Source organism: Hylobates moloch, unplaced genomic scaffold, assembly GCF_009828535.3.
Source record: "Hylobates moloch isolate HMO894 unplaced genomic scaffold, HMol_V3 SCAFFOLD_3, whole genome shotgun sequence".
Lineage (NCBI taxonomy): Eukaryota > Metazoa > Chordata > Mammalia > Primates > Hylobatidae > Hylobates > Hylobates moloch.
Genome location: NW_026652278.1, coordinates 99,101,312 through 99,118,516, shown reverse-complemented (window position 1 = coordinate 99,118,516; position 17,205 = coordinate 99,101,312). Strand labels below are relative to the sequence as shown.

Sequence of the window (17,205 nt, the reverse complement as noted above, 5' to 3'; positions counted from 1 at the left end):
AGAGATCGGTCTTGGGTTTGAATCCCATCCGGCCACAGATGTCCTGTGTGATCTTGAGCGTGTCATTCGAACTCCTGACCAGGAGCTCCTCATCTGAGAAAATAGTGATATTATCTACCCCCACATGGTTTCTATGAGATTTAGACCAGATAATATGCCAGCAATACACAGGAGAAATAATATTTTTTTTCCTTTGCATAGTCTTTCCCTGCCCCTGCTTTTCATTCTGCTCTTCTCCCTTCTTCCCCTTCCCTGTTTTTCGTTCGTTTGTTTTGTTTTGTTTTTTAACCCAGGTCGAGTCAATTTCAAAGGCTGGTTCTGCTTCTTTTATTCTCCAGCTTTTCGTTTTGAAAAGTTTCAAACCTTACACCAGTGCAGTGTTCATGCCTATAAGCCCAGCACTTTGGGAGGCAAAGGCCAGAGGATCGCTTGAGGCCAAGAGTTCAAGACCATCTTGGGCAAGATCCTGTCTTTATAATTTTTTTTTTTTTTTTTTTTTGAGAGAGTCTTCCTCTGTGGCCCAGGTTAGGGTGCAATGCCACAAATGCAGCTCAGTGCAAACTCTGCCTCCCGGGTTCAAGCTACTCTCCTGCCTCAGCCTCCCGAAAAGCTGGGATTACAGATGCCTGCCACCACACCTAGCTAATTTTTGCATTTTTAGTAGAGACAGCATTTCACCATGTTGGCCAGGCTGGTCTCAAACTAAAAATTACTAAAAAGTATTTAGTTTGGTGTGCACCTACAGTCCCAGCTACTTGGGAGGCTGAAGCAGGAGGATCGCTTCAGCTCAGGAGTTCAAGGCTGCAGTGAGCTATGATTGCACCACTGCACTGCAGTCTGTGTGACAGAGCAAGACTCTGTCACTAAAAAAAAAAAAAAAAAAAAAAAAAAAAAAAAAAAGAAAAGACAGGAAAAGAGAAAGTTTTTAAAAGTTTTAAAACTTAAAGAAATCGTGTAATGGACATGCATGTACCCTTCACCGAGATTCACTCATTGTTTACATTCTGCTACATTCCTGCTTTATTTTTTTTTCACCATTTATCTCTTAAGAACAAAGACGTTCTGTCTCTGTTACACAATGCATGTATCACAGTACAGTAAATGTACAGTAAATGTGATCACGCTCAGTAAATGTATGTGATTTAATACTATATTCTGATATATAGTCCATATTCAACTTTTCCAATTACCCAAAAATGTCCACTTTTCTGTTTTTATTTTTATTTATTTATTCTTTCTGAGATGGAGTCTTGCTCTGTCACCCAGGCTGGAGTGCAATGGCGCGATCTCAGCTCACTGCAACATCTGCCTCCCAGGTTCAAGCGATTCTCCTGCCTCAGCCTCCCAAGTAGCTGGAATTACAGGCATGCCCGGCTAATTTTGGTATTTTTAGTAGAGGCGGGGTTTCACCATATTGGCCAGGCTGGTCTCGAACTCCTGACCTCAGCTGATCCACCCACCTCGGCCTCCCAAAGTTCTGGGATTACAGGTGTGAGCCACTGCACCCAGCCCTACTTTTCTTAAGAGTCCAGACCAGTTACTTTGTTCATTTTGCAGAATATTCCTCAGTTTGGATTTAGCTGATCAATTCCTCCTGATTTTGGTAGCAGTATTACAGAGGTGAGGCCGTGTCCTCAGGGGATCGCATCAGTGGGGCACACGATGTCACATGGTCCCATTATTGATAATTCTAAGTTTGATCATTTCGTTAAAGCCAAGTCCACCAGATTTTCTCAATTAAAAGTATTTCTTTGATAAGTGTTAAGTAATAGTTTTCATATAGTTTTACTTCTGAGTCTTGTTGTGCATTTTGGGGTCACATTCTCATTTTTTCACCTACCCTGGAGTTTGACTTTGCAGAGTGGAATGATACTTCAAGTGAATACCACGTTCTCCAACCATCTTTCACCTAATGGTTTATTCATTCATTGTTTATTCTTGCCACCCACCACGGTGGTTGTAGAATTGTGTCTTTTTAAAAAATTCTATCATTGTCTCTTCTACTGCTCTCCCTTAAGCTGTTAACCTACTCGGCAATACTTTTGAAGATTTTTCATGACTAAGGTAGGCACTATGCTTAGCAACAAAACACAAAGGCGAATAAGACGGCCTCAACCCCTGCCCCTGTGGAGCTTGAGTGAATATATTAGAAACATGCTATAGCATGTTTCTAGTTTTTTTGAGTCAAGGTCTCACTCTGTCACCTGAGCTTGAATGCAGTGTTAGATCACAGTTCACTGCAACCTCAAACTCCTGGGCTCAAGTGATCCTCCTGCCTCAGCCTCCCAAGTAGCTAGGTGCATGCCACCACATCCAGCTAACTTTTTTAAATTTTCTGCAGAGACTGGATCATGCTGTGTCGCCCAGGCTGGTAGTTTTTTAAATTTATCCATTTATTTAACAAATATTCACTCAGAGTCCATCATGTATTTACATTATTCTATTTACTGAGAATCCAACAGTGAACAAAAACAGTCAAATCCCTGCCCTCACGGGACTTACACTCTAGTTGATGAGCGGGAAGAGAGTATAAATAGTGAAAGCAGAGGTGGTAGAGAGAGTTGATTTTGAAATAGGTCAGGGCTCAGTAATGAGGAGACATTAAAGCAAAGACCTAAAGGCAGTGAGAGAGCCGCTGTTTGGGTGAGTGGGGAACAGGTGTTCCAGACAGAGAGAAAAGCATGAGCGAATGCACGCTCACAGGGTTCGAGTTACAGCTGGGAGGCTCGTGTGAGCAGAGCACAAACAGAGATAAAATCCAAGGGGCCAGTGAGTGGGACGGGAGGGTGGAGGCAATTCAGAAGGTAGCTGAATGTGTGAATTAGAAAGAGGCGTTTGGGGCCAGGCATGGTGTCTCATGCCTGTAATCCCAGCACTTTGGGAGGCCAAGGCAGGTGGATTACTTGAGGTCAGGAGTTCAAGACCAGCCTAGCCAACATGGTGAAACTCCGTCACTACTAAAGATACAAAAATTAGCTGGGCGTGTTGGCACATGCCTGTAATCCAGCTACTCAGGAGGCTGAGGCAGGAGAATCACTTGAACCTGGGAGGTGGAGGTTGCAGTTAGCCAAGATCACCTCACTGCACTCTAGCTTGGGCAACAGAGCGAGACTCCATCTCAAAAAAAAAAAAAAAGGAAAAGAAAGAGGCGCTTGGGCTGGAGATGTGCTTTGGGGGTTGGCAGCATATGTATGGTATTTAAAGCCCTAAGAGCACCTAGGGAGTGAGTGTAGACCGAGGCTGAAGAGAAATGAGGTCAGGAAGGATGAGGAGGAACCCACAGAAAAAGCTGGAAGGAGAAGCTGGTAAGGTAGATAGGGATGGAGCCAGAATCTCCGGGGCCTGAATCTTACACAATTTGGAGAGGTTCCCTTTTAAAAAGAAGGGATTTTTTTCTACTTGGGATGGGAGATGAAGTCTCCCTTTAAAAAATACAAAATTGTCAATGAAAAATTAAGGGCAAGAGGGAATATTTATTTAGAGCCGAAAAGGAAATCACAATGAATTGCCAATTTTTAAAAATTGACCTATATAACAAACCTGCACATGTACCCCTGAACCTAAAATAATTTTTTAAATAAAATAAAGAAAAAAATTTAAAATCATGGCTGGGGTAGGAGACAGCAACAATTTAAAAAGTGTGTTTGTTATTAATCACTAGAGATCACTGAACCCAGAAGGACTTAACTGTGATACTTTACTGTGAAACTTTACTGTGAAAAAATAGTTTTCACTGCCTAAAATGAAACTCTTTATTTTACAGCATTATTAAAATATGCAGACATTTGAAAAAAAAAAATAAAAATAAAAATTGACACATAACTATATATATCTAAAAAACAACATTGCAATCTTTATGACGATTAAATAACTTGCTGATGTATTTTTTCCTACACTTTTGGTTGCGTATTCTTTTACCTTCTCTTCCTATAGGGAATACATTTAAAATACAATTTTCTGTATAGATGATTTAGTGTTTCCTCCAGCATGGCTGATCAAAATTAATTTTTAGGATTGAGAGTTGAGAAGAAGTTGACTTTCGCTTGACAGCTCTAGATGGTAATGCCTCCTCTGTAACTTCCTCTGTGGTTTCTAGCTCTGGTGGTACTTCTTGCAGGGAACAAGGCCTCAGAGAAGTGCAGCCTTTGTTCTTACTAACATGGCACCCCGTGGCATCCAATGGCCCGGGCGACAACTGGACTGCTTGGCCAGGACCATCAGTTCCCACTACCCTCCCAAATCCTGGGCTGGGGCTGGGGGTGACATAAGGTAGCCAGGAAGCTTGGACCAAGGTGACCCCGGGCAAGGAGCAGAGCAGAGCGTTTCCTTCAGACTTTGGACTGGGACATGAGAGCTAATGTCCACGAAATGCATCATGGGAGGGCTTTTGTTGGACTCCAAGTAAAGTGGAGATAGTGCTGGCAGTCGCCTGGCCCCACTCGAAGACCTAGGAACCCCTACCCAGGTGACTCCCAGCAACAGAACAGTGTTGTGTTGTGTGCTGCTGCTGGGGTGCCAGAGGAGACATGAGGTATCAGAAGCGTCCTGCATGTGAGAAGCCCTGAAATGTAAGCTTCTTTATTGGCTTCAAGGTACATTGGCCTCTGTGAGGAGGAAAACCAGGAAAGAAAACTGTCAGGGAAGCCAAGTGAAGAAAATATTTCCAGGAGGGGGTGATCAATAATATTAAAGGCTGTATAAGATGCTGACTGGGCACTAACCACTGGATTTCACAACAGAGAGATCATTGGTAATCTCTTTTTTCAAAATAACTTTAATACTGGAATGCTTGAGCTGCTTCTTTTTTTTGGGGGGGTAAACATGGGATTTCGTCATGTTGCCCAGGCTGGTCTCGAACTCCTGGGCTCAGGTCATCTGCATACCTCGACCTCCCAAAGTGCTGGGATTACAGGCGTGAGCCACCGCACCCCACAGATTGTTGGTAATCTTGACACACAGTTTGGTGACATAGTGCAAACAAAAGTCTAGTTGAGGTAGATTCATGAGAAAATAGAGACATGTAGGGGACAGTGAATAGACCCAACTATTCACAGGACTTTTGTTTCTAAAAAGAAATGTTCATGATTTTTATTTATTAATACAACATGATAAATAGAATATTTTCTATTTGTGTCTCTTCAAAAAATTCTAAATTGCATGGTCCCTCTGGTTTTAGGTCACAGTGGGTCCTAAATACAAAAGCAGTTCCCCATTCCTTATATAGACACTTAAAGCAGAAAAAAAAAAGGAACTTAAAATAATCTAGAGACTTGGCACTCTCTTTCCAACCCATGGGCATCCAAGTGAAACTAGTCTACAACTTGTCTCCCAGAGCTGGAGGCCAGACAAACAGATGGAAGTGGGGATGTTGGGTTCATATGTGCTGACCTCTGTTGCCCTGTGTCAAGTGTTCTTGCACTTGAGTCCTGGGGAAAATTTTTGGGTCTTATTCAGTTCTCTCACTTTTTTGTAACTGAAGCTTGACTTAGCAGAGTGCCCCCACCTTATCCCACCCACTTATTTCCAAATTGCTTTGATTTTATGCAAAACATAAATTTTTCATTGACTTTATGCTTTGCATAAAATCACAGCAACTTGGAAATAAGCACATTTAAAAATCGTGTCTTTTATCTTTTTTTTTTTTTTTTAATTTTGGAGACAGGGTCACACTTTGTCACTCAGGCTAGAGTACAGTGGTGCTGTCATAGCTCACTGTAGGCATGAGCTCTTGGGCTTAAGGGATTCTCCCACCTCAGCCTCCTGAGTAGCTGAGACCACAGGTGCACACCACTATCCCCGGCTAATTTTTTTGGCAGAGGGGATAGAGATGGGGTCTTGCTATGTTGCCCAGGCTGGTCTTGAACTCCTGGCCTCAAGTGATTCTCCCACCTCTGCCTCCCAAAGTGCTGGAATTTCAGGTGTGACCCACTGTACCTGGCCTAAATCATATTTTTTAAAATGTGGTAGCCCATCTCATTACGTGTTTGTGTGTGCGTGTGTGTCTTTACTGCAAAATTCTAAGACTTTTCAAAGCACTCTCTTAGTATTTTTTTAAATTACTGAAATAAATCATTTCATTTAATGATGAGTTTTTTATTTAAAATGTTATTTACAGGTAACTTTTGCCATGACAATATTGCTTACAAAAGGACCCTGTTGTCTTGGTTGTTCCTTCTATGTGACCCTACATATATGTATATACACATGTCCATATGAATTTTGTTTGTGACTCACTGCATGTTAGTCTGAATTGATCATATGACCACAGTCATTGTCCTTTTGATTCAATAACTACTTGCTAGCCTATAAAGATTTTCACCGATCTCAGGGGTACAGTGCACAGTTGGTTAAGTTGGCCCAAGAGGTTTCTTCACCTTAGTTCTCTGTTGAGTGAATTATTTGATATAATCTGTAACTTTAGGGATGCTTCCGTTTCCTGTTTTATGCTACACAGAAGCCTCGGCTTCCCCTTTCTCCTCCCCCAAACATTGCAAGAACCTTTAACCATATGCTGTGTTATTCTGTGAACCACTTCCTCTTGATAAAACGCTTTCATTGCATTTTGAAAAAATACAACCCTGAAGGAACCAGGTACAATTCAATATTCTAAATTATTTTCAATCACACTGTACACAGGTGACTTCACAGTTTCCACCAGCATTTGCGAGCATCTGAATTCTGCAGTGTGTATTTCATCCTAAGTGCAATCCCATTCATAAGCTTTTTAAAATTTTTTTCTCCTCTTTTGTATCTGTAGTTGTAATAGGTCTCCTGATTTATTTCCTAGAAAAAAAAATGTTGCCAGATGGTTTCTAATTAAAAAATAATAAAAATATCAAAGTAAATTGATACTTGGAGAGCCTCAGATTTTTGAAACTTATTTCTCATCAATTCCAGTTCTATTTTAGTTTTGGCCATCTAGTAATAAACTCAAAACACTCTAGAGTAAAAAAACAACAGTCCCTGTAACTCCAGCACTTTGGGAGGCTGAGGCGGGCTGATTGTTTGAGACCAGGCTGGCCAACATGGTGAAACCCTTTCTCAAGTGAAAAAAAAAAAATTAGCTGGTCATAGTGGCGGGTGCCTGTAATCCCAGCTACTTGGGAGGCTGAGGCAGGAGAAACTCTTGAACTGGGAGGCGGAGGTTGCAGTGAGCCGAGATCACACCATTGCACTCCAGCCTGGGCAACAAGAGCAAAACTCCATCTCAAAAAAAAAAAAAGAAAAGAAAAGAAAAGCAGTCAATACTAGGATACAAACATTTTTCTTTAACTGTCTTTAACATAGAAAGATGTACAGTATGCAAATAAATTCATTGAAGAGAAGAAATACAGCTGAGGAAAACCCACATAGAAAAATCTTCCGGAAATTTGTTTAAGCCTCCAGCCATGCCTGGGATCAACAAATATTTGGTGACTAACTTACGTTGTGTAAACTCGATCGAGTTACTTATCTCTGGATGCCTCAGTTTTCTCATCTAAGACGAACATAAAAGTGTTTTCATTTCACCTAAAGTGTGAGGATGGATTTAATCAGTCAATGCACATAACGCACCAGGACAATCCCTGGCACGAAGTGAGAATAACTAATAGTTATTCGCTATTATTTTTATTATTATCAGGCAGGTAGAGAGCAAGGGGACATTTCTCTCTCTCTCTCAACCCCAGCCATGCACAGAAGCAATTGAGTGAGGAGTTTTCTTCTTGGTAGACAGACAGGTAGCAACTTCTCTGGTTAATACTGAAGGCTAATTCTAACCTTCCTGAACTTCATTGACTGTGACTCATTTTAATAATCGGAAAGTCATTTTTATACCTCCTCTGTTGTTTCTTTCTTTTATTATTATTTATTTTGAGCCAGGGTCTTGCTCTGTTGCTCAGGCTGGAGTGCAATAGTGCAGTCATGAGTCACTGCAGCCTTGAACTCCTGGGCTCAAAGAATCTTCCTGCCTCTGCCTCCTGAATAGCAGGGACTACAGGCACATGCCACTATGACTGGCTAATTTTTTTATTTTTTGTAGAGACAGGGTCTTGCTCACAAATATTCTGTTTTGCCTTTTCTTTTCATTCTCAGTGCTCTGAAATTTTCATTCTGTTATTGGTATTAGTATCTTAATCCAAGTAAAGACTAAGCATAACTAAAAGTACAACTGAAAAGGTGAAATTTGCAACCATTCAAATTGGCTTAGACAACCCGTGAGTTTGTAATATCTTAATATGGTGCTATAAGAAAGCAGGGTTTTGACAGATAAGCTCCTTATAAAAATGTAAATAATATGAGTTTCTTCATCGTATTGACACTTGCTGCCACCGAAAACATCAACTCTGTAAACCCAAAACTTGATAATCACAAGAAGAGAAAAACCTTAACAACTTTTTTATTTCATGCAGAAGTTGTTAGGACCACTTGTTTGTTTTGTTTTGTTTTCTTTTGAGTTGGAGTCTTGCTCTGTCGCCCAGGCTGGAGTGCAGCACAACCTCAGCTCACTGCAAGCTCCGCCTCCCGGGTTCAAGCGATTCTTGTGCCTCAGACTCCCAAGTAGCTGGGATTATAGATGCGCACCACCATGCCCAGCTAATTTTTTGGTATTTTTAGTAGAGACAGGGTTTCACCATGCTGGCCAGGCTGGTCTCAAACTCCCGACCTCAAGTGATCCACCTGCCTCGGCCTCACAAAGTGCTGGCATTACAGGTGTGAGACACTGCACCAGGCCTTTTTTCAACTTATGTGGAAAATAGTGTATTCTTTTATTTGTTTTCTGTTTTATTAAAAGATTCCTATTATAAACAATTGTATTATTACATATTTCACTTAATATATAAAATAGTATACTTTTATGACTTAATCTTTTAGTTTTAAGTGCATCAAATAATCCCTTAATTTAATACCATTCTGCTCAAAATTCAGTTTCTATCACGAAATTGTAACATATTATTGTTATAACAAAGGGGTACACATGAAATTAGTTATATGATGTGAATTAAGAAATAATTAAGATAGAAAACATAACGTGTTTTTATTTACTAAATAATGATTAACCTATTACTTGAAATGTTAACTGGCTTTCGATTGAATTAGAAAAGAAGAAAAGTCATTAATACTGTCACTCAAGTTGCCTCAAGTTGCATACAGTTATCAGAATTTTTCTCAAAGCAACTAAAATTTTTGGTTTGAAAACTGATTCAGGCCTAAATAGATGTGAACCCCAGTGAAACTTTTGTTTACCAACAAAACACACCTGTGTAAGTATCAGTATTTACTCACCTGGAAATAGCATTGGAAAAAGAGAAACAGTGTTATAGTGAATGAGGTTCCACAAACCTGTACCTATAGCAGCAGCTTAGAAACAGGCTGTTTAATTGCTCTGATAGTTCTAGAAACGTGTTATTTGGCAACCTCTAAGGACTGCCCGGCCCTGGAATGTGACATTTTTGAGTGTGTCACACCAGGAGCCATGTAGAACGTATAGCCAGTCAAGTGAGAGAGAACTTTCTATGAGGCTTGAGATCTGGACTCTAGCCCAGTTCTTCTCATTAGTCTGGGAAGTTACTTAATCTCTCTGCGTTTCCAGCGAAGCATTTCTGAACACAAACATCAACAAGATCTGATTCTTTCTTAATAACAACTCCCAGTTTTCTAAGACATTCTAACACGATAACAAAAAGAATGTGATTCAGTGTGGCAAATGATGATTGCAAATTCATGCCAAGTATTGTCGGCTATTTTGTTTAGATGTCGCAACAAGCCTATGAATTAGGCATTATTGTTTTCCTTATTTTATAGACAAGGAAACTGAAGTCCAGGGAGATTAAATACCTTGTCAAGTTGGTTGCTAAGGCCAGGATTTACTGACATGTTTACCAAGTGCAATAGACTGCAAATCTCTGCTGGGAATGAAGACACCATTGAAGTGTTAGCATGACAGCTGGATTTTGAATGATCAGTAGGATTTTATAAAGGAGATATGCACAGAGGAGGATATTATTTAAAGGGAATAGCATATACAAAGACAAAAAGAGTTCTAAAAAGCCTGTTCAGAAAACATCAATGGTCCTGAGGCCAGGCCTGGTGGCTCAAGCCTGTAATCCAGCATTTTGGGAGACGGAGGTGCGAGGATCACTTGAGCCCAGGAGTCTGAGACCTGCCTGGGCAACCTAGCGAGACCCTGTCTCTGCTAAAAATAAAATAAAATAATGTAAAAAAAGCATAAATAAATAAATAAATAAAAGGCCCCGAATGGGGCAAATTAGGAAGGACTTTGAAAGACATGCTGAGTGCCTGAACATTCTCCACTTCATCATAATCAGCCAGGGAAGGCTTTTAAACAGGAGAGTGACATGTTCACATTTGTATTTGCAATTTGCAGCAGTGGTGGTGGTGAATATTGATGGGGAGTCCGGAAGGCTGGAGGCCAGGTGAGCTGGTGAGGTGTCAACTGTGGCTTGATAGAGAGAATGAAGGCAAGGAGAATCCTTCTACAGAAAAAAGCCAACAGATTCCCCGACCGACTAGATGGAAAAATGGGAGGAGTAAGGGACTATGCCAAGGGTTCTAAGTCAGACTGATATGTGACTAATGGCCTTTTATCAAGTTAAGGCGCATGGGAAGAGAATGCATGAGGGGTAGTAGTGAGTCGGAGCTGCTTAGAGGGAAATGCCTGGGGGATATTGAGCTGGCTGTTTTTAGGCAAGCTACTCTTACCGATGCAATAAAGGCCGCCCTCATCCAGGTCCAAAATTCCAGATTCCATGGCTGGAATTGCTGATCTTCACAGCATCCCAAACTGCATGCAAACTGAGTTAAATGTGTGAGATTAACTCTGCCGTCAATACAAACATATGTCCTGTAAACCATATGCATCACAGTACCTAGGATAAATGTTTAAAAGACATATTTTTGAAATGTATCCAGGTGGAAAAGAGAAACAATTTAAGGATAAAAAAACTAGAAATATTAAGCATCAGGGAAAATTTCCTTGTCATTCAAGTAATCTAAGGGAAAGTGTTAGCCTGGACAAGCGGCTGCAACCACCTCACCCCTCATTTATCCAATAATAACAATAATGATCACAAAATCTAGCTGATTTTGTAGTATTTCCATTTCTTTTTCATCAACAACTTGTGGTTCTTCCCAAGACATAAAATGAACTCAGAAGTGACATACTCACAAAAAGATTCTAACTCCACCCAGTCACGATGTGAGCATGGCTTGTTTGCAATGCATTGCTTCACTATAACTCCACCCCAGCTCTTTCTGGCTGCTAACCCAAATAACACTTTTAGCTGTCAGGGCTGGGTGTTTCTCTCTCTCTCTTTTAATCTTTATTTTGACCTTCAGAAAATACCACATGTACATATAGGCACAGCCCTATTTTCTTACTCTTGTGTGTGTGTGTACACTGTTTACATGTGTATAACTCTTGTCTGTCCATTCCAAAAATAAGGTTTTCTTGCAGGGAGGTCAATTATGTAATATGACTGCATTTACAGATTAATAATTTTTGTTAACAAACCGCCCTTAAGTCAAATGTCTTTTTATTTTCACCATGGGTGCAACTGTGATCCATTCACTAGCAAGTTTACTTATGACTGTAGGTTTCAGCACAATTTTGATGTTGGCTCCACTTAATAACTCACTAACAGACTCTGGGGGAAAGGAATGAAAGGGCAGGGGAAAGGGCAGGGGGAAAGATTTCCACCAGATGAATGCAGGGAGAGATCACGAGAACGCGCTGTTGTGTTGAGTTATTTCCATCTTAGGTGGATGATTCACTGTGGCACGTCATTAACCTGTTATATAGCAGTGGTGTGCACAGCCTGAGAAATGAAAGCCTTTGGGTTCAGTGGGTTTTTCTGACTCATTGATGTCATATTTCAGGACTTTATTTTAGTGCTTTTCCAAATTTAAGGGTTCAGGAGAATGAATCAATGGCAAGATTCTTGTTACTCAAATCATCTTTGGTTCCTATAAGCTTATTGTAATGCTAGTTGGCAGTTTTGAGGTCAGCAAACAAATCCGTATTTATTCTTATAAAATGGATTACTCTCATAAAAAAATCTGAAATGTGTTAACACCAATAATTACTCTTAACTTTTTCTGTTAATAATAATTCATCTGAAGGATTCCTTTATTTTCTCACATTATTGTACTCAGATAGAAAGAAATTCACATGAGCAGTTCTGGAATTTTATTGTTTATTCCATTAATTTCCCCTTATTAAAATAATAACTTAAAAACCCATGACAAGATTTTTAATACCATATTAGTTGTTTTGGGAGACAGTTTGTGAAACCATGGAGATAATGTCTACTTAAATACTTTCTGCCGTTTTGTAGGAATTTTTTTTTTTTTTTTGAGAGAGTCTCGCTGTGTCACCCAGGCTGGACTTTGGTGGCACCATCATAGCTCACTGCAGCCTCGACCTCCTGGGCTCAAGCCATCATCCTGTCTCAGCCTCCCGAGTAGCTGGGACTACAGGCACGTGCCCCCACACCTGGCTAATTTTTTAATTTTTTGTGCAGAAGTCTCTCTATGTTGCCCAGGCTGGTTTCAAACTCCTGGCCTCAAGCAATCCTCTCCCCTCAGCCTCCCAAAGTGCTGGGATAACAGGCGTGAGTCACCATGCCCAGCCCTGTAGGAAATTTAAAGAAAGGAGGATATGATTCAGATACTTTGTAAGCAACTGTGTGGGGATAAAACCCCATGGAAATGACTCCTCATGCTGACTTCCCTCCTGAACCAGGGGCGGGGCCCACCTGCAGCCATCTTCCTCTCTTCCAGCTGCCATAAACACTTTTATAATCCCAACAATACACACAAAATAGGACAAGTATCTTCCATCATCCTTCACTGCTGCTGTGTTTGATTCCTCTCTGACTTTCCTTGCACACATAGACCTAGACCTTCGGTGTCTTTCTCACCTGTTGCTTCTATACCTGGGTGCTCACCTGCCTGCTTTGCGTGGTCTGACCCTCAGCATTCACTGAGTGGCTTCCTTGGATTCAAACACACACCTTCTTGTCCCATGTGTATGTACACCTGAGTCTTTGGGATGTGTCTGCCACTAAGAAATGTGCTAGTTCGATGGAATCTAGACCTCTCTTAACTAAAGACCCCTTCTTATCCCCTCCCAACACCTCCTGGCCAACACAGTTTTACAACTTCCCGTGCTCCTGCAAGACACCTCCTACACTGGATGCCAGATAGGGCACTAGAGAAAATTAATACATCACATGGCAATTCAAGCATCTGTCCTCCAAAATAAAACATGCAAAACTTAAACCTTGAAATGATGGTGGAATATGCTCAGTGATCTGTAGCTCAGGGTAGCTTTTGTGTTTCTCAAGAGGGAGAGACTAGAAGGAGCGCAAAAGAAAAGTCACTGCAGGGAGCAGAACATTCAGATAGAAAATGTTCTCAGTCCTGTTCGGCGAGGGTGATAAGGTTATGTAGGAGAAGAAAATAATTTTTTTCTTCTTAAAATAGGGAGAAGGGGAAATATATGATGGAAAAATTAAGCAAGAAGATTTCATTATGTCAGATTTCCTAAATGATAAACCCAAGATAATTGTTGAAGATAATTTGGGAAGATTAAGTGGTAGCTTTGCAGGGTGGATATTTGGAGGATATGCACTGATTCACCCAAAATGATTTTACAGCCTCATCTGTTCTGATTGCTCAGCGTCAATGCTATCCTGGGTGCCAAATGTTGCTAATATCAACTCTGGCTTATAGAATAGCTCTTGCAACAGAGTTAGTGCCAGATAAGTATTACTGTTATCATCATCATCATTTACATCACTTCACTTTTAAGAATTGTGATATTTTAAAAATCATTTGGCTGGGCGTGGTGGCTCACGCCTGTAATCCCAACACTTTGGGAGGCCCGGGTGGGTGGATCACTTGAGGTCAGGAGTTCAAGAACAGCCTGGCCAACATCATGAAGCCCCATCTCTACTAAAAATACAAAAATTAGCCAGGCATGGTGGCAAGAGCCCATAATACCAGCCACTCAGGAGGCTGAGGCAGGAGAATTGCTTGAACCCAGGAGGCAGAGTTTGCAGTGAGCTGAGATCAGGCCATTGCACTCCAGCCTGGGAGACAGAGTGAGACTCTGTCTCAAAAGAAGAAGAAGAGGAAGAAGAAGATCATTGGAGTCATTTTTAAGAAAGCAAAGTTAGTGTGACAAAGTTTGTTTCATAGACATTTAATAAAGAGACTAAGACACCCTGATTAGCTAAAGCTATTAAAAATAAAAATATGTGACTGCTAAAGTATTAAAGTCACTTAAAGGGTGAACTACAAGTTTTCAAGATAATTTATTCAAGGAAAGATAGATTTGCCTCAACTTGGCCTATTTCAGCCCAGTAGTTTATTTTAAATACACACACATGAAGAGATAATAGTATTATGGTTATGATTTAGAAAGTATCTTTATGGGCCCGGCGTGGTGGCTCACACCTGTAATCCCAGCATTTTGGGAGGCCGAGGCAGGCGGATCACCTGAAGTCAGGAGTTTCAGACCACCCTGGCCAACATGGCGAAACCCCATCTCTACTAAAAATACAAAAATTAGCCAGGTGTGGTGGGGCATGCCTGTAATTCCAGCTACTCAGGAGGCTGAGGCACGAGAGTTGCTTTAACCCGGGAGGCGGAAGTTGCAGTGATGTGAGATCGCACCACTGCACTCCAGCCTGGGCGACAAGAGCAAAACTCCATCTCAAAAAATAAAGAAAAGAAAAAAAGAAATAAAGTATCTTTATCTTTTAGCACTGCATTCTGAAATATTTATGGAAAAATAATATTTGCTTTAAAATATCTATTGTAGGAAGATATAAATGGAAAAAGATCCGTCCATTTGAAAATTATTAAAGCTGGACAATGCATACATGAAAATCATTATTCTCTCTGCTTTTGTATATATTTTTAATTTCCATATAAAAAGAATGAGATACAAATGCATGCATGTACAAATTCAAGTAAATATTGTAATTTGGCTTAAATAATACATACTGATTCCCTACACCCACCAGACTTCTTAGTATAAGCTATAATTGGCATTAATCTTATAGTGTTTTAGAGCATTTTAAAATATCCTTAGAGGCTGAGCAAGGTGGCTCAATCTTGTAATCCCAGCACTTTGGGAAGTCGAGGTGAGTGGATCACCTGAGGTCAGGAGTTTGAGACCAGCCTGGCCAACATGATGAAACCTCGTCTCTATAAAAATACAAAAATTAGCCGGGCGTGGTGGTGGGTGCCTGTCATCCCAGCTACTCCAGAGGCTGAGGAAGGAGAATTGCTTTAACCTGAGAGACGGAGGCTGCAGTGAGCTGAGATCGTGCCACTGCACTCCAGCCTGGGGGACAGAGCAAGACTCCATCTAAAAAAAGAAAAAAAGAAGAAAAGAGAAGAAAGAGAGAAATGCCCTTAGAAACGGTCTGCAGCAAATTCCTCATGTTACAGATGAAACAATTGATTACCTTTGCCAAACTACATAATGCTTGTTAAGTGGCCAAAGGCCTAGTAATGTCTCCTAACTTCCCAATTTAGCCTTGCCAAAAATGTCAGGAAACAGAGCAGCCAGTTGCAACTCACAGTGCATCCCACCCTATTTTGTTGCAAACTTTTCCTCTTCTTGGGCAATTGCTTCACTTGGTTTCGGCAAAGAAAGGTTAAAATGTAAAAAAATGTTTTCTTTCTATCTCTTTTTGCTTGACAGGGAGGCCATTTAATTTCTAAAGGTTTGTCCACCAGTACTTCTAAATAAATGTACTAAAAACTATTATTTCAGAAATCTCTTTTGAAAGCAGGGAATTATTGGGTAAATATGCTTAATCACTCCTCACATCATTTTTGTGTAAGGTTTTTTTGTTTTTTTTTTTTTTTTGAGATGGAGTCTCACTCTGTCACCCAGGCTGGAATGCAGTGGTGCAATCTTGGCTCACTGCAACCTTCGCCTCCTGGGTTCAAGTGATTCTCCTGCCTCAGCCTCCCGAGTAGCTGGGACTACAGGCACGTGCCACCACACCCAGGTAATTTTTGTATTTTTAGTAGAGACGGGGTTTCACCATATTGGCCAGGCTGGTCTCAAACTCCTGACCTCAGGTGATCCACCTGTCTCAGCCTCCCCTAGTGCTGGGATTACAGGCGTGATCCAGCCTGTTTCTTTGGCCCCAAGAAGACTAGTTCAGCCTGGAAAAATTCAATTGTGGCTCTGAGGCATTTCCCAAGGTTTGGCACAATCTTAGATCAAGCAGATTGGATAGAAGCCAGGCATGAAATTTCAGGCTAACATGAGCCTTCCTCTCAATATAGTCCTCTCCCAACTTAGCTGCCCATGGATGGGGCTCCTGGGGGAAAGGGAGGAATGTAAAGAGTATCCTAGGATCAGGCTTTTATGAGACTGCTAATATCTCAGTTTCTTCCTTTTTCAGATGGGTGAGTCAAGTGAAGACATAGACCAAATGTTCAGCACTTTGCTGGGAGAGATGGATCTTCTGACTCAGGTAAACTTCCCTTTTTAACTGGCAAATTAGAAAACAAACATAGAGTTGCAGAATTTCATTATAATATGACAAGGGAGCTGTCTTTTTTAAAACCCTGATACTGGGGGAACCAGCCCACGATATTTCAATGTAGGTTCTTTTCTATTTTCCCTAAGTGTCGGCAGGTCTGAGAAATAAAGGGAAGAGTACAAAAGAGAGAAATTTTAAAGCTGGATGTCCAGGGGAGACATCACATGTCGGCAGGTTCCGTGATGCCCCCTGAGCCATAAAACCAGCAAGTTTTTATTAGCAATTTTCAAAGAGGAGGGAGTGTACAAATAGGGTGTGGGTCACAGAGATCACATGCTTTAAGGGCAACAAAAGATCACAAGGCAAAAGATCAGGGCAAGGTCACAAGGTCAGGGAGAAACTAGAATTATTAATGAAGTTCCAAGCCCTGCTGTGCACGCATTGTCATTGATAAACATCTTAACAGGGTTCAAGAGCAGAGAACCGGTCTGACTAGAATTTGCCAGGCTGTAATTTCCTAATCCTAGCAAGCCTGGGGGCGCTGCAGGAGACTAGGGCATGTTTCATCCCTATCTACGTCTGCATAAGGCAGACACTCCCAGGGCAGCCATTTGAGAGGCCCACCCTGGGAATGCATTCTTTTCCCAGGGCTATGAATTATTAATATTCCTTACTGGGGAAAGAATTCAGC

At 41.0% G+C, this 17,205-nt stretch overlaps 1 protein-coding gene across 1 annotated transcript in view; it reads left to right on the top strand.

Moving 5' to 3' along the window:
* The window catches only part of LOC116462420 (amyloid beta A4 precursor protein-binding family B member 1-interacting protein), a 135,277-nt gene that overhangs the window by 38,128 nt on the left and 79,944 nt on the right, over positions 1-17,205 (top strand). Inside the window, exon 3 of the mRNA XM_032144904.2 lies at positions 16,434-16,505. Coding sequence (XP_032000795.1) covers positions 16,434-16,505 — 72 coding nt within the window. The remainder of the gene's footprint in view (positions 1-16,433; positions 16,506-17,205) is intronic.